Genomic DNA, 25511 nt, shown 5'->3' on the forward strand with positions numbered 1-25511 from the left:
ACTTAATTTTGGTTATTTTCTTTGTTATTAAAAAAAATAATTTCCAAGATATTTAATTTAAGCAAACTCGTAAAGAGATAAAAACATTGACACATGATTTCCTTATACCTACTTCTTATTTTCCATATGTTACTTTTTTGAAGTTTGTTATGGATCTTTTTGTTGTTATTCACAATTTGTTATACAATTTGTTATGAAAGAGGCGTTAATGAAGGTGAGTGGAGAGGAAGAGCCGTCCGCCAAGGGGGTGAACCCACCGAATATGTTCAACCTGCGACTCGAACAGCAGGCCCGGCGCGTCATGGAGAAAATCCACTTGCGGAAAAAGTTCTTCGGTACGGTGATGCCGAACGTGTACGGCTGGAAGCCGCTCATGAGGAGATACCATTCCAGCTTCGAACTACGGTCCGACGTTTCGGCCTGGAACGGGGAGGAATACACCGAGGACGATTACATCGAATTCATAGACGCCATCGAATCGACGACAGGCCATCAGGCGGATTTCTCGCATTTGGAGGGCATCGTACAGTCCTGGGAAAGGCGGGGGCAAGAACAGGAAAACAACGAGGATGTCAAACTCGACGAGATGCCGTTCAACGCTGAAAGCCTCATCTTCGAAACGGCTCCAGAGGGCAGGGTTTACAAATGTAAAATAAGAAGGGAAAAAAGAGGGACGTTTCCCGTCTTTTGCCTCTACTTCCAGCACGCGCCAAAGAAAAGGACCTTCCTCCTTGCCGGTAAGAAATGTATGTTCAGCAGATCGGGTAGCTACACGATATCAACAGATCCTGACAACTTTTCTCGAAAGGCTCCCACTTACATAGGAAAGTTGAATTCCAACCTGATAGGCACAAACTACACCCTTTACGACGTCGGTAGGTACTCGAATCGGGACTTTTCCATAGAGCTGGGCGGGATTATATACAAGAAGAACCTGTTCGGTCTGAAAGGACCGAGGAAATTCACAGTGATCCTCCCTTCCGTGGATAGTGACGGATCGAGGACAGAGATTTCAGCGGGAAAGAAGTCGAGAAGCTCCATCCTCCACGAATCCTTCAGGAACAACCAGACGAACGGCATTATTACTTTTCAGAACAAGACGCCCACCTGGGACGCCACCAAGAGGGTCCATGTGATCAACTTCGAAGGTCGCGTAAAGAGGGCGTCGGTGAAGAACTTCAAGCTTGTCCGGGGCGTCGAACCGGAATCCCTCGTCATGCAGTTCGGCAAGATCTCGCGAGATTCCTTCTCCATGGATTACAGCTACCCGCTTTGCGCTCTCCAGGCGTTCGGAATAGCCCTGAGTAGTTTCGACTACAAACTCGCCTGCGAATAGGTCATCGGACAGAGAAGTACGATTTATTTTATCAGCGTAAACTAGTTCGTGTATCGACTTGAAGGAACTGAATCCCGGGATCCATACCACATGGAAGCAATATTTTTAATAAATATTTTTACGATTTTATTTTTAACCTTTTTTCAACTAAAATATTATCATTTGTATCCAAAATTTACAATAATGGTTTGCTAACAGAATCAAACACCTTCCAAAACCTTTTTTCTCAAATTTTAAATATTTTCTAATTTTTATAATCAATTAAACTTAATCGACAGAATCCACTTTCGGGCCGAGCAAAATGGCGACTGATGGTTTTTTTTGTTAATCTATCCCCTCTTTAGAAATTTTCCAGCTGACCCATCCATGACCAATCAGATTTCTCGGGTTTCTTCCTAATTCGAAAATTTGAAAATTTTAATTGGGATGGGCCATCATCACAGTACCTGCCTGTTTGAAGAATGGTTTGCCGTTAACCAATTAAGATAACGACAAAAAATTGCGAGCCTGTGGATTTTTTTTCATTTTTGCAACGAAATTATAAATGTGTGGTGTTTAGTGACCGTTAGTCAATATTTATTCGGAGATCGTGAGATGCGGTCTGGTGTGACGTAGGTTTTAGAAAAACATTTTCTTTTTGGTGCGAACTTTCGAACTTTATTGAGATCATCTTCAGGGTCTGGGATTTATAAACATTGTTTGAATTTTACAAATGCATGTAGGATATGGAAACGAATTATGAATTTATACAGTGCTAGAAAACTTTAGATTAAAAAAATTGAATTTAAAAAATGCTAGAAAATTTTACATGTAAAAAAAGAATGAATTTATACAATGCTATAAAATTTCAGATTAAAAAATTGAATTTATACAATGTTAGAAAATTTTTGATTTAAAAAAAGAATGAATTTATATAGAAAATTTTAGATTAAATTTTTTTCTAGCATTGTATAAATTCATTCTTTTCTTTTAATCTAAAATTTTCGAGCATTTTATAAATTCAATTTTTTTAGATCTAAAATTGTCTAGCTTACACAATACACAAATCAAAATGTAAATTCTCTATTTCTATGTTTTCATTTTATTTACTAATTATAAATTTACGTTTTTTATAGATCATACCAAAATAAATTGTATACAAAAAATTTTTAGTTAATGTCTATCTATTTGTTTATGGACGACTGACGATGTTACCTAGCCTCTTTCCTGTCGTACGTTTCGAGTGCTGGCACACTCCCCCTCATCAAGATTGCTCCGTCCACAAGCGATTCCATAGATTTTTCCATTGCCAGACGCTTTCTGAGATAATCTGCTATAAACATAACTAAACAAGCTTGGATCTTAGGAAATAGTAAACGAATGTCAAACTTGGCTTAGTTCATTGAAAGTGTCTGGTTAAGGTTAAATGGAGGTTAATTAAAGGGCTCGGTCTTAAGTATCAAATGAGCCATTTCCAGCAAATAGAATACTTGAAATATGATCAAAATGATTAATACAAGCGCGGTGAACATTTGACGAAATTTTTCAATTAATTAATCTTTTTGTAAGGTATTGGTTGAGTCAGTGTCACGAGCGAGATTCGAACCCACGACCTTCGGCTAAATACGCCACTGCTCTACCACTTGAGCTATCGTGACCAACCTCCCATCTCAACCCCACTTTTTTTTTTAATTTTCCCTCCTTTTTGCCATTTTGGGTTGAGATGGGGTGTTGGTATGGATCGAAGTCACGACAGCTCAAGTGGTAGAGCTGCGGCACATTTAGCCGAGGGTCGTGGGTTCGAATCCTGCTCGGAACACTGACTTTTTTTATCTTAACCAATACCTTACACAAAGATTAATTAATTGAAAGATGTTATTTGGTCAATCGGACCACGAAATCTAATGAGTTTGACGAAATATTTTTCATGGTTAACGCACACTTAACTATGGTTTACCTTCTAGTTGATTGGTTACATGTGCACGCATGATTCTATTTAATTTAATCTTGCAATAAAAATTATGAGCGTATTTACGTGCAAAGACACCTTATATATTTTTCTCAAAACAAGTCATAACAAAAAAAGCTCAGGTTGATAAAATTCCCTTTGTATTACAAGGAGAGGGCAAATTTAACTCCTCCCTCAATATTGCAAAGGTGGGAAGCTCTTAGGATAAATAGATACCGCCGTACACCCCTCATATCTCTGTTAAGGTATGAAATGAGGGTTCTGGAGGGAGGTTTTGTTATCCTGCCAAAGGTAAACATAATCCCCTTACGGTCGGAAACCTTTGTAAAGCTTCTACCAAGAGCGTTGCCCGCCAGCCGTCCTTTGTGGGAAAGCCAATAATCACGCACAATTCGAATGTGTGGGGGCGACGTTAAATATTGAATTTGCTAATTTAATTATATTCAAAACGAATTAATTAAATTATAAACGAAAATACTTTTCTTTCTAGATAATATTTCGACTTATAAAAATAAAGAAAAAAATGAGATTATCTTTAATTCGAAACAAAGCTAATATCGTTGCTATTATTTCGTTCAAATCTCTGCAGAAAAGGACTTAATTTTTACTATGTTCTCAAAACATTTGAACGACTTTTCCCAACCATTCTAGTTCGTACCTAACACCCAATTTAGTTTCACAGTGAATATCTCCTGCCTGGAGCAGCTCCATAGAAGAAGAAGAAGACGAAGAAAAAAAATAACTTTATTCTGGGACTGGTGTCCCCTTAGAATAATTTACATGAGACAAAATNGATAGGAGAAATGCTAGAGCCTTGGGGCACCCCAGATTTTAGAGTAATAGAAACCCTGACAACAAAAAAATGTCACGTTGTTTGAACAGAGAATAAGTGTACACGAGTTGTGCTATACAACGCTAGAGAGAGGAGAAAATAGATAGGCAGATAAAAGGTAGAGAGATAGTAAGACATTGATATATATGATTAAATATGTGACAGATAAGATAGATAGCTTCACACATGTAAGGGAGGATGGGGTAGAGAGGGAGAGAGAGAGGGAAAGAAAGAGATATAGAGATAGTTGATAGTTAGATATTAGATGGTTACAGAGATAGAAATAGACAGCCAGATAGATAGATAAATAGTGAAATAGATGATAAGTAGATAGAGAGCTAAAGAAAGATATAAAGATAGAAAATAACGAGAGACAGATAGATACAAATTGCAAGATAGCAGAAAAATAATAACGGGAAGAGACAAGTACCTGACAGTATAACCAGATATGTAGCAAGGTAGTTAGATAGTTGGATAGATAGATAGATAGTATTAGTACATATAATCAGACAAATAACACATAAAAATGTGTATGCTGACACCCAAAGAAAAATAGAGAGGAAGAAAAAGAGCACGTGCGCATGAGAGGATGTGATATAAATATATATTTNTATATATATATATATATAGAGAGAGAGAGAGAGAGAGAGAGAGAGCTGTAGAGAGCGAGAGAAAGAGAGAGAGAGAGAGCTGTAGAGAGCGAGAGAAAGAGAGAGAGAGAGTGAGAGAGTGTGTGTGTGTGTCTGAGGGTTATATGAATCTATATGAATCTCGGCGTGCCAGAAAAAGACAGTTTGTAAGTATGTATTTAAATGCCAGCGACAGTTAAAATACTGCATTCCTATAATATAGCACATAACAAAATATCTATATTAAATAAAAGAACAATCACCAAAACTTTTTCACAAAAAAAATTTAATTATTATATTTGTTAAATGCTAATTTTTGATATTAGGATCAGACGGCCAAGATTGATTATTATTATTCCCTTTCTCTCGAACAAGGTGTCGGTGGACGGTACAATAAGCCTGGATCCCACAGAGCGCAAGGAAAAAATGTATTGAAAGGCATTAATTTATTTGAACATTATTTAATTTCTGATCATACAACACAGGAAACTTTCTTTTCTGACCTCCTCAATTAGTTAATTTGCATCCATTTTACCAAATAAAATTATACTAAGATTATGAAAACATAACCGAGAATAAATATAGATAAACGAAATATTTAAAAAAATATTTAAAAAAAATAAACTACACTGCATCCCACACGGTACGTGTCCGTCAAATATTAAACCAAACTAGACGGGTACGATGCGGGGTCGGCGCGGTGCGTTGGAGCGAAGATGTGGGGACTAGCCGGCTCACTTCCATTGTCCTAATCGCTCTCCGTGTGACGGCAGACAGTCGGCCATCACGCGGTGAGAGCCCGATGCTGTCAGTTGAGGTCTGGCCTTTAGGCGTAACACGACGCTTATCACTGTAAGGTAAAGGTTCCGGGTTCGAATGCAGGGCCACTGGACACCCCGTACAAGAAAGAGGGAGTAATAATAATCAACCTTGGTCGTCTGATCCAATCATCAAAAATTAGCATTTAAAAAATATAATAATTAGATTTTTTTGTGGAAAAGTTTTCGTAATTGTTATTTTATTTAATATAGATATTTTGTTATGTGCAATGTTATAGGAATGCAGACTAACTGTCGCTGGTATTTAAAGATCTTGAATTTTTTTATATCAGAGTTATACATTTTTATGCTAGATACACATATTAAGAGAGAGAGGAATTTCGTTTTAATGATTACTTATAGGTTGAGAAATCCTACCCACCTGCGAGTCAATTAGAGTTATGAGCCATTCCCTACTGGGACCCGGAAAAGGCCTGATAGGGGGAAAAACAAGCTCTGAAAGGATTTTCTGTACTCCCTCCGCCGTTTAGAGTCATCCGTCTCATGCCGTTTTGTTCCTTCTTAAGCCTAGTTGGCCGAAAATAAATGACGGTCTTCCCTCGGGATCAGCGATCCTCTCGGCGGCGTCACCGTCTGTCTCAGCGGCTCTTTCATGGACTCCTAATCTTATCTCGCCCAACGTTTGACAAGGATCTCCGAGGGAAGTGGATTTGAAAAAGAGAATCAACTCTGAAAGGATCAGATTGCGTCACGGGCTTGAATCCGAAACGTCTAATTGCGCATTATAAAGAAAAGCAGATGTCTAAGTTAAAAACAAGCTCCAGTGCTGAGATAGAGTTTACTAGAATAACAACAACTATTATATCCAAAAGTTACAAATAAAGACTGTAATTACTTGAAAAATATCATTCCTTCTCTTCATTATCTATCCATCCATCTTTATACATATTTTTTTGGGTGCTTGTGCGACAGATATATTTGTCTGGGTATCTATCTCTTTCTTTCAGTCATTCTCGAACTCTCATTCCCACACTCTCAACATTCGTTTCTAACTCTCTTTCTTTCCCTCCCTCTTCCACATGTAGTTATCTTTTTTGTCTCTATTTCGTTTTAACTATCACTCATTCACTTACACTCTTGCTCTCTGTTTTATCTTTCTTTCACCTTTTTTATTACCTTTCTCTCTAAGTTACCTCTCTCTTCAACTCCACCCTCTAACTATGTCAGTTTCCTTTAATATTTTTTCCTTCCTTTTTCTCTTTCCTCTGTCTGTCTCACTCGCTTTATCCTCCCCCCATCACTCTCTCCCTCTCTCTCTCTCCCTCTCTCCCTCTCTCTCTCTCTCTCTCTCTCTCTCTCTCTCTCTCTCTACTATATATCTTCCTCTTGTAGTTTTCTTTTTTATCTCTATTTCGTTTTAGCTATCAGTCATTCACTTACTCTCTCGCTCTCTGTTTTACCTTTCTTTAACCTTTTTTATTGCCTTTCTCTCTAAGTTACCTCTCTCTTCAACTCCACCCTCTAACTATGTCTGTTATTCTGGTCTCCCTTCATAACGAATAAATCTTTCGCCTTTTAACTATGTCTGTTTTACTTTAATATTTTTTCCTTCCTTTTTCTCTTTCCTCTGTCTGTCTCACTCTCTCTCCTCCCCCATCACTCTCTCTCTCCTCTCTTTCTCTCTCTCAACTATTCTCTCTACTATATATCTTCCTCTTGTAGTTTTCTTTTTTTATCTCTATTTCGTTTTAGCTATCAGTCATTCACTTACTCTCCGCTCTCTGTTTTATCTTCCTTTAACCTTTTTTTATTGCCTTTCTCTCTAAGTTACCTCTCTCTTCAACTCTACCCTCTAACTATGTCTGTTTTACTTTAATATTTTTTCCTTCCTTTTTCTCTTTCCTCTGTCTGTCTGTCTGTCTCACTCTCTTTCTCCCCTCTCTCTCTCTCTCTCTCTCTCTCTCTCTCTCTCTCTCTCTCTCTTTCCCTCTCGTATTCCCTCTCTTTTGTCTCTTACACGCTTCCTCTGAAAAAATAAGGGAAGTTTCATTCAGGAAAACCTGTTGTTTGGTTGTGACGATCATTTTTGTTTATAGTCGGCTATAAATAAAATACTCTATTTAACTGTAACTTAAGATAGGCCAAACTGATGTTATAGCAAGTACTTGTGTCCGAGCCTTACCTATGATCCAATACTGGCACAAATAATCAATATTCTACGATTTACTTTTTATTTATCTAAAGATCTATTTACGCCACGTCCATCAAAGTTGTAATATTGTGCTCCTCCTTGTATAATTTAACTTATACATATCGTATAACTCTTTACTTCTATTTACTAGTTTCAGTTTTTCTTTATCCGTATAATTCTTCTCATCAGCCTATAGAGTAGTACAATATATAATACACTACACCAAAATAGTGGTACCTGTTTTTACATTCTCAATATTTCATAAAGCCTGTTTAGAAAGTAATTCCTTTGATTTTTCTGCAGTTTTACGCCTAGGAGAATGTTGACAAAGACGTTTCTTGGTACCTACGTGCTTCTTTACCGATCTTGTTTTAGATCTTATTTTTTGATGTTTTAGTCAGGGTGTCAGTTGTGATTAGGTTTACAGGTTGGAAGATTGTACGAGTTTGTCTGTTTCTAATAGTGTCCCGCTTTACCTGTAACCAACAACGCAATAAATTTGTTGCCACCACTGCTTGTCACAACTAATAATATTAGATGATTATTTAGAGGCCTTCGGCCGTTGTCGGCCTCCGAAATAACAGCCGAGGGAATTAATGCTGGAGAGTGTCCTCCGACGACGCCTGGCCCAGTAATTGCTCGTCAAACACTGCTTTTAATCTGAATATTCATCACAGCCCTTCGCTCTTTCTCCCTTACGCCCTTGGACCATTTTTAAAATACTGGCGCGTGGCGTATCGCACTTTTGCGAACAACATCCGCCCATGCTGAAACTTCATGCCCAAATTAATTGCCTATATTCGACGATAAGCTAATTGGTCGTTACCGTATCATTTAGCTATTAGACGCTTCCAAACCTGCTTAACCAGTATGAAATTATTCATACCCTTATCTTAATTCAGTAAATATACTTTATAATCTGAAAACAACAAATAAACGATTCATGAAGCTCATAGAAATCTTTAATTTACGGCTCAAGTTTATAATAATACGAACGAAGTTAGGTACAGTTAATAGGTTATTGGCATAGTATTTTTTTTTCACTCAGTACTTACAAGTATTTAACGCTAATAAGCTAGAATTTCTAATATTATAGGCAATTCTAATAATTTCAAATAGAGATAATTTCGGGTATTATAAAGTATTGTGATTAGTTGGCGGATTTTCCCTCCGGTTGGACGAACCAGCTAACGTTCGACGGACTTACGGACTTAGTAACGACCTCACAGTAGTCGGTCTCAGATGTTCCCACCTTTACTCATGTGTTGAGAACCATGTGGATCTTGAACGTCCGGACTTATCCCCGAGGGGACTTTTCAGACGTCCAGTGTTCTCAAAGAGAACACCAGGAGGATGGACTTGTCACATCCCACGGCTAGCGAGGTAGTGCAAGTGCAGAAATGCCATAAAAAGGACATACATGTGCCTTGAAAAAAGCAGTTTTGTGCTTTCCGGCCTTTTCAGCCGTCCCTTTCACCAGCTCAGAAGAGATCGAGAAGGAACTCTATCTCCGGCTCCGGTTGTAGGTACCCTCTAGCTAAGGTTCAATTTGTTTGCAAACCACGACCATCACGAGTACAAACCTTTATTAATAGAGCCGCTTGGATGCTTTACTCCCGTGGTTCAGTATTATTTTTGGTTGAGATAAAAAAGTCAGTGTCACGAGAGGGAGTCGAACCCACGGACCTTTGGCTAGATACGCCGCTACTCTAACACTTGAGTTATCGTGACTTTGATCCGTTTATCTCAACTAAAATCCTTAATTAATTGAAAGATAATAATTGGTCAAGCAGACCACGAAAACTAGTGAATTTAATAAGTTAAAATGAAGTATATCTTCACTAAAGTTATCCGTGGCCATTTCATATGTCGCCGAGAATCAAATAGATTACACGACATTTGAAAATTGACAAAAAGGAAGGAAAAGTTAAAAAGTGCGGTTTTGGTGTCCGAGTGGATCGAAGTCACGATAGCTCAAGTGGCAGAGTAGCGGCGTATCTAGCCAAAGGTCGTGGGTTCGAATCCCGCTCGTGACACTGACTTTTTTATGTCAACTAAAAACCTTAATTAAATGAAAAATTATTTCTAAAATGGGACTGATCACTCACCCGGGAGTACATACGAACCCCCTAATGATGCACCCGTGGCCTGAGGGGTGCGGGTTGTTTGCTTCTTAAATCCAATAGATTTTGTGGTCCGATTGACCAAATAACCTTTTTCAATTAATTAATCTTTATCTTAACCAATACATTACTTAAAGGTTGAATAATGTCCGCTTTTATGCCATTTGGCCGGCTCGAGGACTTGCGGTAAGAAGCCGCAGACTGGAGGAACGAAAGGCATAGTAACAGTACAATGCAGTTCATTCATACGTTCAATTATATTATAATTATTTTCACGTTTATATTTTTTGGACTACGATATATATGGAAGATATTTTTAAAATTAACATTAAGGACATATTTATTTAGAAATCGTGAGATGCGGTCTGGTGTGATGTAGGTTTCAGGAAAAAAAAATTCTTTATCGTGCCAACGTTTCGATCTTTCTTGAGATCATCTTCAGGGCCTGGGATTTACAAAAATTGTTTACATATCGCAATTACATTTTGAATGTGGGAAAGTGAATTTATACAATGCAAAATATACTTTTTATATATTCAATCAAACTATTTCTACTCACTCAAAGAGTCTTTTCGTCTACTCGCCGTGTCGTGTCTTTTCTATACCGATATCCTTCCCCACCCCTTCAAAATCCAACGCATATAAACACAAAATAGCAAAATCTCACTGGCACTCTCGACAGGACACTCAAGAATGGCACAATTACACAGAAGACACACACTTTGATGAATAGAAATACTTTGACTTAATATATAAAAAATATATTTTGCATTGTATAAATTCACTTTTCCACATCCAAAATGTAATTGTAATATGTAAACAATTTTTGTAAATCCCAGGCCCTGAAGATGATCTCAATAAAGATCGAAACGTTGGCAGGATAAAGAAAATGTTTTTCTGAAAACTACATCACACCAGACCGCATCTCAGGATTTCTAAATAAATATCGATTAACGGTCACTAATCACCACACATTAAGGAGATAAGAGATCGGGTTTGTTTGATATGAGAGGCAAATAACCGATTTTATATTTTCCAAAACGTCGATTTCACAGGTCACTGCTTTACTTTGATACTTGATATTAATTGATAACGAGTTGAAAATTCCGCGAATCCGCGGTAAAGTGTATCGAACTATGTGACGAACGTGAAACAGGGATCGAGTGCCGAACCTTTGTAATATCCAATATGCCTCGGCCAATATATATGTTGTTACAAGTTCAATTATTGAAATTGAAACAATTCCTAAAACATTAATTTACCTACTGGCCTGTTTGGAAAAGGCTTGTACCCACTAATTATCGGATCCTCAGGCCGTTCGGGGTGTAATCGGTTTTGTCGGTTGTTTGCAATCCGGGTGTAATGACAATGGTAACGGCCCCAAAACCCTCCGGGACCGTCCGAGCCGAATCCACATTTAATCTGAGTTAACAACCTTCCATTCAAAATCGGAAACACCTTTCATAATAAACTCTTGGCAAATTGGCCTCCAAACCCAGGTCAATACGATAAAATTATAAATGAAATATTTTTAATAAAAAAAATTTAAAGATCTGCGATCAACACACTATGACAGAAGGACATCAAGAGATAGTATAGTATAAATGACAGAATTTTCAATTTCTTTAATCTGTCTAAAACTTTTTGTGCAAAAATTTTCAAAACTTATTCAATTACAATTAATTAAGGTTTTAGTTGAGATAAAAAAAGTCAACCGCACGAGCGGGATTCGAACCGACGATCTTCGACTAGATACGCCGCTGCTCTCCGTGGCCATTTCATTTATCGCCGAGAATCCAATCCGATAACACGATATTTGAAAAATGGCAAAAAAGAGGGAAAATTCAAAAGGTGGGGTTCAGATGAGAAGTTAGTGTCCGAGTGGATCGAGGTCACAATAGCTCAAGTGGTAGAGCAGCGGCGTATCAAGCCGAAGGTTGTGGGTTCGAATCCCTCTCGTGCCATTGACTTTTTTATCTCAACTAAAAACCTTTATTAATTGTAATATATTAATTGGTCAAGCGGACCACGAAATTAGTAAATTTACTGTATTCCATAGGGCTGCCAATATCAGATTGTCACACCTGACACTTGTGTTATAGAAACGCATATAAAATGATTGTTAATATTCAATAAATAAAATTAACGCTTGTGCCACTCACTTTATTTTCCACTTGTTTTATGCTATGAAAACTCGTTTCCTTCATAAAACGCATCAATTATTGTGGAGATGCAATGTAGTGAAAAAAAGAAATGAAAACCCCGTGGTATTAATTTAAATTTGTGTTTCATTACATGTTAAATTTCTATTGCATTGTAAAAGAAATTAGAGTAATAATAAAAAAATATATGCTTGTACAATAAAAAACATTTTCTTACCAGATACATCCTTTTTCGTAAGTAATTCTCACAAATATTTTAAGTTCTATTTAAATTTAACATAATAGTCTTTTCAATTCAATCGGAAACGGCCAAAACATAACGAATTTATAAGTTGGTAGTTATTGAACATTTCGATTAAACCGACCATCACTGTTCTTATCTATTAGACGGGGTTTATGCTTCTCCGGAGGGGTATCCCTGCGACTTTTTCCATGCTTATACCCTGATGATGACACTGGTTAATAGTGTAAACGGTAAAAATTATTCTTACTATGTAAGGTCTTGGTTGAGATAAAAAAGTCAGTGTCACGAGCGGGATTCGAACCCACGACTTCCGGCTAAATACGCCGCTGCTCTACCACTTGAGATATCGTGAATTCGATCCTAGGAACTTCCCATCTCAACCCACCTCTCGAAATTTCCTTCCTTTTTGCCATTTTTCAAATGTCGTGTAATCTGTTTGATTCTCGGCGACAAATGAAATGGCCATGGAGAGTTTTAGTGAAGTGTAGTTCATTTTGCTTATTACATTTATTAGGTTTTGTGGTCCGATTGACCAAATAAATTCTTTTCAATTAATTAATCTTTAATTAAGGTTTTGGTTTGGATCAAAATCACGATAACTCAAGTGGTAGAGTAGCGGCGTATCTAGCCGAATGTCGTTGGTCCGAATTCCGCTCGTGACACTGACTTTTTCTTTCAAACAAAACCTTAATTAAAGATTAATTAATTGAAAAGAATTTATTTGGTCAATAGGACCACAAAACCTAATAAATGTAATTATTTTATTGTTATAAAAACAAATCAAATAAATGTCAATCAATAAACAAGTTTCCAAAATCTTTAAAAACTATGGCTACGCCATTCAGCATGAAGTTTCCACGCACAGTTTGTCAAAAATATCAAAATTTTAAAAATGGTATTTGTTCTGTTCGGCCGAGTAGATAAGCGATCGGATTTCGTCTTGTGAAACAAATCCCATTCTTCGACATATGCGGTTTTAAGCTACGCTTGTTGGAGGTGGCGAACGATGTCTGAACCGTCTCTTCATCACATCCCATAAGTGTTCTATGAGATTCATGTCAGTAGACCTTCATTGCGGTAATTCTTACATACTATAACTACTATATTTGCGAATAGCCCTACTCGATACCTTAAAAGTACTAGACGTCTAGAGAGAAGGCTATTCTCACGAGGCATTCTGATGATTGTTTTACATCTTACCTTGTATTACGTTTGGAGTGGACTACTTATCATGGAAGTTAAATGTCCGTTCAGTGGTGCGGTGAGAGCAGTAAAAAGATTTCGCCGTCGTACATGTAGACGACCACTACCTTTATTTCGATGGAGACTTCTGGTGGTTCCAAACCTCTGTAGACCATCATGGATAATAGAGCGCGGCACACCCACGACTTGGACTATGTAACGGAAGCTTCGTCCGTCGTTGGCCAAGAGCATCGGGCTTTCTCGACTTAAAGACTTTTAAGAGTGAAAAATGATTGTCAAAGAAAACGATTTAAAAACTAATTAGCTACAAAAAGTGTCTCTTGAAAAGATGAAATTGAAATGATTTTCTTTATTTTTAAACTAAAGAGTGTAAAAGGTTAGGTAGCACTCTATAAAAATATAACCCATTATTAATGCTGTAAGGGTCATCGGTGGCAGCAAAGGTTTAGTCGTGACAGCGTTTATCACTGTAAGCTAAAGGTTCCGAGTTCCAATCCAGCTGCATTCAAACCATACTTACAATGAGGCGTTTTTCGAAAACATCGACACCCCGATGGCTTATATGACTTAGCTAGGTCTAGTTAAAATTAATATTTATTTCAAATATTGTTAGGTTCTTTCTTTAACAAATTATTATGATTAGTTAAATATGTATAATATTTTTATTATTAATTATTTATTATTATCATTTATTATTAATTAATTGTAATTTTTCCTCTGTTGAGATTAATGCCTATATACAACTTTCTAAGTTTTGTAGATTTTCCAAGAGCCGACTGTGAATCGGAAAATTTCTGAGCGCTAATTTTTTTTTTATTTTGTGTAGTAGGAGGTAAATGTATTCTAGTATCAAATATTTTGTGTGCAGGTTTTGTTCTTAAAACTTACAAAAATTGGTGGAGACCCGTGTTCCAACCAGGGTTTTTTTTATGGAATTATTTGTTCTCACTGTCAGAAAAGTTTTTTCCAACAACGTGTTCATTATAAGTAAACAAGGGAAATCTTAATTAATTGACTTAATAGGGTTATTCAAGCTTTTTCCAAAAGCTAATTTTAGTGGCAATTCAAATCAGCATAAAAATCGTTATTTAGATTGAGATTTTTTTAAAATATTGTGTTTCGTATATTAATTTCATTAATGGTAACATAAAAACAAAAATTTTCTACGATGCAGAACATTTTAATTTGGCATGAAAATGGAGCCCTTATTTACAATTGAGAAAAAGTATCCACAAATTAGTCGAAACGTCAGAAATTAAATGGAAAATTGTTTTTCTGGCATACATCTCACCTCACCGCGCCTTGCTGTTTCAATCACTTATTTATTAGCGTGAATGTGTAGTGTCAAAGGACCGATGGAGGAATATTGAGTGCTCCATTGGTCGTCAATCAGATTAGTTACATATGTGAGTAATAGAAGAATGTATAATACTCCACCAGTCAAGAATGAGTAAGACTCTGACCCACACCTCAACCCGAGAGGTTAACATCGGCGACAGGGCGGATAAGGCATATCACACGGGGCAGCCGAGTTCTCGTCTCTTGTCAATATTGTCAGCAAGTCACAGAAGTAATAAGTTCGATTCGAGGATAAATCAATACATTTAGTATAATTTTATTTTCAACGAATTGGTGGTTGTATAATATACAATTTGGATGTTACATTAGTATGTTATGATATACGTGTTACATATAGTAAAAAATCATTAGATAATGCATACATTTTATTTACGCTAATTTATGGTTATAATAGGAAATTTAGTTCTTTAAAAATAGTGATGTAAATCTTCTTATCATGTAATACGCATTTTCGTCTGATTTTTTTCATTTATCTTCTAGATCATAGTTTTCGCATAAGAACTTAGAGAGGTCATCGGTGTTAGAACACAAGCCATTCTTTAACTTTTGTTCTTCTATTTCTACTCTTTGCGAGTAGTACTTACTGCATTTTTTGTGCACTTTCTTAATAAGCTGATAGCCGGTTTTTTGCTTGTCGATCAATTGAGACAAATATTCCTCAGCCGAGAGAATAGCTATATTGGCCCATTGAATCACTTTTTTACAGTCTTTGCAGGAATTCAGTTGTAATTCCAACAGGGGTCTTAGGAAATTTATTTCTTTCTCAAACATTTTTATTTCATTCATGATATTGCCGAAATAGTTTTCTACAGGAGATGCCAGGATGTCACCAGCTGGTTTCTGATGTACAATTTTTGACCGACGTGCATCATAGTCATAATAATCACTATGAACCATGCTATCGTGGTCCACCTCGTTTTCAGGAGTTTTCAAGGTCACATGTTGTTTATTGATCCTTTTAATATTCATTATAACCTCGTCTATTGTTGATTGTACGTAAACCCAATCTTGTTGAAACTTGTTCACCGATTCCATAAATTGATTCATTTTCAGGAAAGCTGCTTCGGTAGATTCAATCTGATCGTTGTTCACTTCTAAATTTGTATTTTCTGCAGTTGTAAAACAGGTACATTGCTGAAAAATGTATTTTTTATCATTAGTAATTTTGATATGTTTAAAGACAATTTTATTTTTAAAAGCTAACTGAAGCGCTATTTTTACAATTAAAAAACCGTTTAAGTTTTTATTATTATTTCTTTTAAAATTTATTTAAAATATTACTAGATATTATTTCGATTTACAGGGAGAGGCGATAGTGGCAATACTAACTTTTCTTGGTGATACTAGGTCGTACAATATTATTTACATAAGAGTCCGAGCATACGTTCCAATAAGCCATAAGTGGTGGAGAAAAATATTTTAAATCATTTGCATAGTTATTAAAATATTTTTTCTTATTGTACAAGGAATGTTATTACATGTCTCGTTTTGCTTTTATACCTAAGGAAAACAGATCAAGTGGAAGACCTATTAAATGAAATTGGGTCTATAAAACAACGCATTTGGTAAACTATGTAATTTTTATAATTTGATTCCTAATCATTGTAAGCATTCGTCAATCCCAGTAAATACGAAATTTTACGACAAACAAAAAATGGCTATTTTTGGGTACGGCAGGTTAGTTTTTCTTCTGGTGATATGACGTTTCATTTGAAAATTCATAGATATTTTGGGTTTTATCCAAATTGATACATTTTTAAAACGTTGGAAAGCAAAATATGTGTTTTTTCATGCTACAACAATAAAGTATAGATTTTCTGTCATTTTAAGTAAGAAAAATGAGGTTGAAATTACAAAAACCCTCAAAACTTTTTATTTTCTAATTTATTTAAGATTACATTTGTGCTGCTATAATAGTTGATAAAGTTCTAATGCCTCTTAAATTTTTCATTTGATATGTGCAGCCGTTTAATTTATTTGTAAGGCAAAAATTTCGAGGAAAAAACAGTATTTTTTTTAAATTTGTATTCAAGAGTTTTTAAAAGAGCAAAATCCGAATATCGAAATTTTTTATCGATAAAAAATATTTCACCTTCTTCGATCACTAATTGTGTATTACAATGGCATGCTATAGAGCTGGCGAATTCAACGACCTAGTGCCCTAACGAGAAAAGTAGATCAAGATCCTATTTTCTCGAGAAAAAAAATTCGATTTTTGAACACCGAAGAAACACCAAAATACCAGTTATTGTGTAAATTTAAAAAGATTCGTTAAAAATGTGTGGTGTTTAGTGACCGTTAATCAATCATTATTCGGAGGAGTGCCCAACACTCTCAACACGACACACAAGAATGACACAATCACGATGAAAACAAACACTTTGAGCCCTCAAGATAATCTCAATAAAGATCGAAACCTTGGCACGATAAGGAAAATGTTTTTCTAAAACCTACGTCACACCAGACCGCGTCTCACGATCTCCGAATAACCATTCCCTAAAAAATTCCTCCTAAAAATTGCTATTTTTTTCAGATTACACAAATAATTATAAATTTGAAACGATTCTATCTATAAATCAGATTTTTTTGGTATTGGCGTTAAAGCCTTAAACGAGTGGTAGTTACGTCGTTGCGAACGGTGGACTCCCCCCCCCACACAACTGGTATGCAACCCCTTGATAAAAGCCAAAGCATCTCCCCATGTTTCTTAACATATTCTTTCTGTTCTGCTGAAGGGAGCTGACTGACTTCGAAGGATGTGCATGTGTGCCATGCTATTCTCACCTTCCGTAATAAAAAACACATCCTAAATCATCGGACAGTCAAGGAAATCAAGTAGGTGCCTAGACCAGCGGTCCATCGCGATGCCCACGCCACCCCCCCATAACCCTATCTCTTTGCTAATATTCTCTGTACATTATGATTGATTTTATTTAAATATTTAAGAAACAGCTGATACACCTTACCATTCCCTGCACATATAATTATCCTGTAGTCAAATGGTCTCCATAATTTTCTCTAGACCATCAAACAATCCTTTTCTTTCATCTCTGTACTTTACGCAATTCATCGTATTATTATGCTCAATCGATTATTCCCCTTTGCAGTACCCGCAGCTTGATGTTTGGCTCAAACCTACTTTTGCTTTACATTGTTTTCACACGGCATGGTTACACCTTAACCTAATTATAGTTTTCCCGACATGCCCTTTTTGAACCAGTTTTGCACGTAAACTTTTAGTTGAATCTGTTTTTAAAATGGGTCTTTTTCTAATACTTGATATTTCAGCTGCCATTTTTGCAAAGCAAATTTTCTAATCTTTGGGATCAGATCGAAATGTAATTTAAATAGTGAAAACCGCCGCCGATTTCACTGATTGTTCCCTTAGTGTATCTGCCCATTCATTACATCACACGTGCATCTGCCCATAACCATGCTACGATGACTTTCTATTTTGCTGTCTTTAATGATGGCATTTTTTAAGATCGCTAAAATTACATGATCCGTAAATTTCAATTTCTTTTGTACTAATTTTTGGATTGAGCTAAGAGAATCTGTGAGAACCATTTTTTTGTACTCTGCTGAGCATAAGTAGCAAAGAGCACCTGATATATCGATTTCTGTCGATTAAACGCTACATTCATTCGGTACACTAATGGTGCATTCATAGTTCGCCGTTGGGTCAAACAGGGCACACCCTGAGCCTATCTCTGATTTTGACCCATCGGTGAAAATCGTCCGATATCCTGGCAACTGTTCATTGATCACATTCCCAGAAATACCTTTGGCTTTACCCTTGCTTATACTTTTAACGTTTTTTGGAACTTTTGTTAACTCCATTTTTATTTTTCCCACTTGTAATGAAAAGCATAATATTATTGACGAAGTCTGTATGAAAAGAAATTTCGTTTGCCATTAGTTGTAAAAAAATTGAATTTGGATAAAATCAAGAGGAGCATTTTCATTTAGTTCCAACGTAATTTTATCAGTTCCAAAAATATTATTTTTTGTTTGCTATAAAAATTTGTATTTAAAGGCTTTAAAGCGGGCTCAAAATAATTTTATTTGCAGTAAAAAACTTTTATTTCTCCGGTGTCTATTTTTTCACTTACTTTTTTTTAAATTCATTTCCATTAGTTTTGCTTTCTATCATTAGAATGATGAACATTTCAGCTTTTCGACTATGTAAATAGATTTTGGAAACCAGAATACCCCATTTAAAAAATTAGGTAAGTAATTTTTAAAAAAAATTTCAGCTACTAAGGTGTTTAATATTTTTTGGCCTATTATTACCAAAATTCATTCAATTTGAATCAATATTCGTACATCCTTAGCCTCTTGTTAGTATTTCTATAAAGGCAATTTTGTGAACATTGTGGCCTCTTCATGTATACGTATGTTTTTCTACGATTTTACATCAACAGAGTTTCAAAGACAAATATTCATTTTTAGTATAATTTATTTAAAATCGATGTGTTTTTTTAAATTTAACAATGAAAATAACCAATACCTGTAGAAACAGCAGAAAGATCAGTGAGAGCACCATACTCGATGACATTTCTCAACGGAATAAACTGAAAATGTATTCTTTCATTGATAATGTAACTTATCTTTAGAGATTAAATTATCATTTAGTCATGTCGGTTAAAAAATGGAAAATGAAACTCTACTGACTTCTCCATTGTACTACAAAGTTTTGCATTTGAGGATAGATCCTACAAAAACTTCAATTTAATCAGCACGTATAATGAGACAGGTGTCATTGGAAACGAAAAGTGACATCATTGAGTGTGAATATGAGAGATGACTAAATTATCGATGAGGATGGGAAATATCCTTTCGTCGTGTAGATAAATAATATATTACGGTAGAAAGTGAATGAATGAGTTATGAATTCGCGAAAGATCGAGTGTATCTATCGGTATACAAGTGACCACATTTTGCTATATAATAAATTAGCCTTTATTACCAACGTTACACAATAAATTATGCTCAATGATCGTCCGCTGTCAGTGTCCCATCCGGATAACGTTGTAAATCTAGATTTAATCGGTTCAAATTCTAGTTGCGACGTCTCAATTAATCTGCCGGTCTGTACCTCCGCCGATATCCGGCGCGTTATCGGCTTTCCGGCCTGTTTTAATTAAAGCGGACGGGCTCGTTGTGATGACGACGTTGTGCCTAATGTGACGTGGATTTTAAGCCCGAGAAAAGTCCACGACGGTGGAAATCCGCCTGAATCCTAATCCTTTTATTCTCCTCTTCTTTATTCCTGATTGTTGATTTATTTTAATTTGTTTTTTTAAGGGCTTTTTTAAGGCACTCACAACCATAAAATCCATTTATAAAAGAAATCAATTTCGGGAGCACCAATCTCTCCTCTTCAGTCTATATATTTAGAAAATACAGAATTACTTATTTTGAACATTCTTATTAATATGATCATCTACGCCATCGACCAGTTTTTCTAATAGTTAACTTAAGGTTAGGATTGTAGTCAGAAAATAGTTTAGGAGGACATAGGAAAATAAATAGGGTTTTACACTATTCATCCAGTCATTCATTCAAAATGAAAATTAATATTGCATACAATTTGATTGATAGGGCGATAAAACATGTGTAATAAAACGTGTGATATTGTCTTCCATAAGGAAAATAAAAGGACCGCGGTAGCCGAGTGGCTAGCATGAGAGACTCTCACGCCGCGGTCGTGGGTTCGATTCCCACCGTCGCCTCTGGCCCTTTTTTCCCGATAACCCCCAATTTGAACACACAAAAATTCGTACCATGGCTAATATGCAAGATCATAAGGCAAAAGATTTTGGATAAAATCAAGAGGAGCTGAACATGTCCGAGATAATTTTATCACTTCCAAAAGTATAATTTTTTGTTTACTATAAAAATTTTTTATTTAAAGGCAATTTGATTGATAGGACAATAAAACAGTGATATTGTCTTCAATTAGGAAAATAAAAACAAGGTTCAATGAATAGTAGAACGAGTGGAACAAAAAAAAAAATCTTCAGAGGGCAAAAATTTTACCAACCCATAACATATATATCAGATACATCAAAAAATTAAAACGACTATTGGAAAGAAAAGTAGTGTTTAAATTTAAAAAATGGTTTGTAAAAACTATGATCTAGTGTTCCCAATCTATGATCTAAGTTTTAGAACAAGACAAACCCTCTCCCCCAAGAAATCAGAGCAAATCGCATTAGATTTTAATTAATGAAAAGAAAATATAAACAATATTATTTATGTATACTATTATTTATTTAAAAAAAACAGGCTGTGAAAAAGGAGGTAAATCCGTTGTGGCAGGGTGTATATCACCTCCCAAAAAGGAAAGCTAGTCATCACCTACGTGATATATATAAGTACCTGTTAAGAGAAATTGTTTTATTATTTATATTTTTATAGTTACGTTTCCTATTTATGTTAAGAAGATGGTGTTTTGTTATTATTTGACAAACCTGTTTAATCCTTTTGACCAAACTTTTTGACTAAGTACCTGTAAGTTGCCAAGCATCTGTGATATTCCTATTTATTGGGTTGTTTCACATGAAATGTCCATATCCAAGGTAAAGGTTTTTATGTAAAATTACTATTTAAAAACAAAATGATTTTATTCGAAATACTTGCCTTTATTTTCTAACCATTTTTCCCAACCCGTGATCAACTTTATTACGGTGGAACTGAACGATCCTGAGCTTTGAAATGAAACAAAATCTGAAAACGCTTTTTGGACTTGAACATCATTTTCAAATTTTTTTCTTTGAGGAAGTTTTCTATCTCCGTAAACGGTGAATATCTGTTGGAGACAAGTTCGGAGAATAAAGTGTATGCTGAAGAACTTCGTAGACAAGTTCTTTCAATTTGTTTACAGTACGTTTTGAAACGTGAGGCCTGGCCAAGTATAGGACCTTTTCGATTTGCCAACGCATGTGGGTTTTTGAGTAATTATTGTGCATTTTGGTAATTTCCTTGCAGTACGATGTAGATGGTCTCTCATCTAGGCAAAAGGAATAGTGAATCACCATCAATTTTTTGGGGTGTAATTTGGTTTGGGCATGGGTCCTAGTCTTTCGTCGATGTTTAACCACTGCCCTGACCGACGCTAATTGTCATATGCAATCAATTTTTCATCGTAAGTAATTATTCTTTCAACAAAAGGCTCGGGTTTTTTGCCTGGCGAGCTTCGAAACGCAAGGCATTTTAACCGCGGACTGTCAGTGAGCTCATGAGGGACGCATAGGTCAAGCTTTTTGACCTTTTCCTAGAAAAGACAGAAAGACAGAAATGTTCCAAAATCCGGCCCTCTGTCACATTGGGAACGGGCTTGTGGTGACGCCCCTGGCGGGAACTTAGAGAGAGGCTGTCTTCTACCTGGGACCTTTCGTGAAGCTTGCGTATGGCCAATGTATTATCCCCGGTCCTCACGGGAAACGTTGCGACCGGACGACAGCATGTAAGCGTTGAGGACGTCATGATCATGCTACAGTCCCTCGAATGCGTGAGTAAGCGACTGGAAAAGGGTAGTGGTATCGGCGGTTTCTGACGAGTATGCTTTGCATTGTTGTGCGTATGACCGGCGTGGTACCCTTGGGGAAGCGAAGGATCGGACCACCTAGGCTAGACCTATGGCGTCCCTCGATTACGTGCAGCAGGTGTAGGCTGAGCTTGATAAGAGACCTTTGTCCGTAGGCAGTACTCATCTAGGGGGTGGGTAGCAATCCCACTTTTTAATCCGAAACCGCTGTCGGGGCGTTCCCGAAAGTTTCTACGCTGGAGGAGCCTCTACACTCAGAGAGATAGAGTCGCCTTCTCTATCTAGGGAGTACGCGAGGGGGGGGACGGGCTGATGTATTTCGGCCCGTTAGCCCCTCGCGTGCGGCGTACGACCCGACGCACAATGCGGGCCCGACCATTCGGAGTGGACAAGCGGAGAGCGTGGCTACTGACCCTTAGGGGCCGGGACACCACTACACCAATGCTGCGGCGGTAATACTTTTCCGTCGTATGCAGAAGTGCGTCAGCTCTCATCTTGAGAATCAAAGCGTCCGATAAGGCCATGAGCCAGGTGCGGACGTTAAAGATCCTCTTGTCTTGTTGACGATGAGTAAATCGGGAAGCAGGTTCACTATTTTTCGTGGTCCGCTTGACCAATTGAAGTCACCATAGCTCAAGTGGTAGAGTAGCGGCGTATCAAGCCGAAGGTCATGGGTTCGAATCCCGCTCGTGACATTGACTTTTTTATCTCAACTTAAAACCTTAAATTAATTTAAATTTTATTGTTCTTTTGTACATTTATTTATTATATTGGCTACAGATTTTATTTTTAATAATTAATAGTTGGATGTTGTTGTTGCCTTCTAAATTTATATAGCTTATTTCTAGACCTGAACTTCATCGAAATTAATTTTATGCCTACTTTTTATTGCATTCTGTCCTAATATAGTTGTTTCCCTTTTATTCCTTACATCTATTTGTGTTGGTTCACTCTTTTATATAAAAACATTTTTCCAATGTAGGATTTTTTGCATTTAGTTTACTGACTCTGTTATATAAGAAAAAATGATATGTACCATTTCACAAATGTATGTGTAAAACTTAATTTTTGTTTTAATGATTTCCTGTTTACATGATTTTATAAAAATTTTCGTTAAGCCTTCTACATAAAATATTCCCATATATTGTGTTACTGTTTTATAAACTTCATTCTTATCTTTTATTTGTAATTATTAGTTAGTTTTTATATTATTATAAAATGCTATCGGTTGGTTTTATGTTATATTATTAATTATATTCATTACATTTCGTAGTCCGATTGAACAAATAACATTTTTGAACTAATTAATATTTATGTAAGGTATTGTTGAGATAAAAAAAGTCAGTAGCACGAGCGTGTTTCGATTCCACGACCTTCGGCTAAATACGCCGCTGCTCTACCACTTGAGCTATGGTGACTTCGATCCCCTCGGACAGCAACTCTCCCGAGAGCAGCTGCGTATTTAGCCAAAGGTCGTGGGTTCGAATCCCGATTGTGACACTGACTTTTTTATCTCAACTAATACCTTACATAAAGATTAATTAATTGAAAGATTATTAATTATGTTTTAGTTCTAATCCTTTTACATCCTATCTCCGGCTTAGGGGTAAATCGGTTCGAAGACCAATGGTCGAGATTTAAAATTTTCAACAGTTTCTATTTAAAAATATCGTTCATCCATTTATGGAGGAAAGTGTCAAAATTCGGGAACAACATGAAACGCAAAATCTTTACGCCGATATTTTTTATCATCGCGTAATCGGAAGTCCGCTCCGATAAGATGCACATGTTAAATCCTGTTGTGAAATGACATTTTCATTGTACACATTTTACTGTGACAAATAACTGAATGTATTTTATTGGGTGTTTTAATCACAAAGAAAATAAAGTTCCTCAAAAAAAAAATCCTTGGTGATTATAGTGCAACATTGTAACATGTTCAGTTGACACTGTAAACAACCCATTCATTATCGAGTTAATAAATAAATAAAACATGAAAATAAACATATAATCAAAATTATCACTCAGACGGATTTATGGAGGCATTGTGTCAAAACGACCATGTTAAACTCCCAATGAAAATAAAATTCAAACCAACACAAAACCGTTTAAAACAGGTTTTAGGTTGCATGTTAATTTCCACAAATTTAATTTTTATTTTATTGCATATTTAGGTGAGCTTGATAAAAATCATAACATATTTGGATCTGGTTTTGTTCGTACGCTCGGTCACGCTCGTTCAACGTCATACGTTGCAATCAGTTTTAATAATCTCACTATTTTTCAATGTTATTCGGTTGTTGCCAGTTGTGATCGGATCTGACCCAACATCCCATTATATTTGTCAGCAGATCGCACTAATGCTACTCATGTTCGTCGAACACTTCTTTCGTTCTGGGACTGAAGTCCTGAATTTACAATAAATCCAGCTGTATCGCACATTTTCAAAGTTAGTTGGTTTTACAAAGACTCATCGTATCTGACGATGGATCCAGCTGTACTTATCAATTTTTTCTTTAGGTTTTTTTCAACGATTACCACTTTCGCTACTTATGAACAACAATGTCTGCCCTTAAGGTCGTGATGTTGAAGTCCTGAAACTACAAAAAGGTCCAGCTGAACGCACCTTTTCAAAGCTAGGTCGGTATTTGTCCATTTTTTCTTTACGCTAGAAAAAGACTTAAGCTTTTCGATATCATTAGATACTGTTGTCTTATCCGGTAGGTCGTAAGATAAAATATTCTGACTATACAAGAAATCCAGCTGCATAGCACCTTTTCAAAGTTATGTTGTTGTTGCCAGTGGTGATCGGGTCATACTGAGGGTTCAATTGTATTTGTCAATTTTTTCTTCGGACCAGAAGCACTTATATTTTATTCATGATCATCGAGCAGTATTGTCAGCTTCTTCAGTAGGTACACACGTGTGAATGGATATACTATCCCTACTTGGTCTGCTCGTTTTTTCTTCTTCAAACAACTTCAATTTTTAAAATGTAAAGCTAAATTTTTTATTTTTAAATATCGATAATCTGGTTGTGTCTAAAAACTTAAATTAACTACGCTTGAAGTTTTGTCGGTCAGACTGACACTGCAGACCAAAAGAAGAAATCTGAAGAACTAACTCATCTTAGCTTTCGAAGTTGATAACCAT

The 25511-nt window shown here is 36.2% G+C and overlaps 2 protein-coding genes across 2 annotated transcripts; one reads left to right on the top strand and one right to left on the bottom strand.

The window, feature by feature from the left end:
• The first annotated feature begins 208 nt into the window (after positions 1–208).
• On the top strand, positions 209–1336 carry LOC106668077 (protein king tubby-like). Its single transcript, XM_014396501.1, has one exon. It carries the CDS (start codon positions 209–211, stop codon positions 1334–1336), a length of 1128 nt encoding a protein of 375 aa, XP_014251987.1.
• A 13817-nt stretch (positions 1337–15153) lies between these two features.
• LOC106668201 lies at positions 15154–19426 on the bottom strand. Its single transcript, XM_014396733.2, has 2 exons — positions 19317–19426; positions 15154–15940 (listed from the first exon to the last, which is right to left on the bottom strand). The coding sequence occupies exons 1-2, from the start codon at positions 19362–19364 to the stop codon at positions 15272–15274; spliced, it is 717 nt and encodes a 238-aa protein (XP_014252219.1). The 5' UTR covers positions 19365–19426; the 3' UTR covers positions 15154–15271.
• Between the last annotated feature and the right edge of the window lie 6085 nt (positions 19427–25511).

This window comes from Cimex lectularius, unplaced genomic scaffold (assembly GCF_000648675.2).
Source record: "Cimex lectularius strain Harlan isolate CLEC.00 unplaced genomic scaffold, Clec_2.1 scaffold180, whole genome shotgun sequence".
NCBI classification, from domain to species: Eukaryota; Metazoa; Arthropoda; class Insecta; order Hemiptera; family Cimicidae; genus Cimex; species Cimex lectularius.

Excerpts from the sequence above, each read along its gene's own strand:
- LOC106668077 (XM_014396501.1), top strand. The coding sequence starts at position 209 with ATGAAGGTGAGTGGAGAGGAAGAGCCGTCCGCCAAGGGGGTGAACCCA.
- LOC106668201 (XM_014396733.2), bottom strand. The coding sequence starts at position 19,364 with ATGTCATCGAGTATGGTGCTCTCACTGATCTTTCTGCTGTTTCTACAG. Across the intron at positions 15,941-19,316 it reads TCTTTCTGCTGTTTCTACAG|CAATGTACCTGTTTTACAAC; the intron begins GTATTGGTTATT and ends TACATTTTTCAG.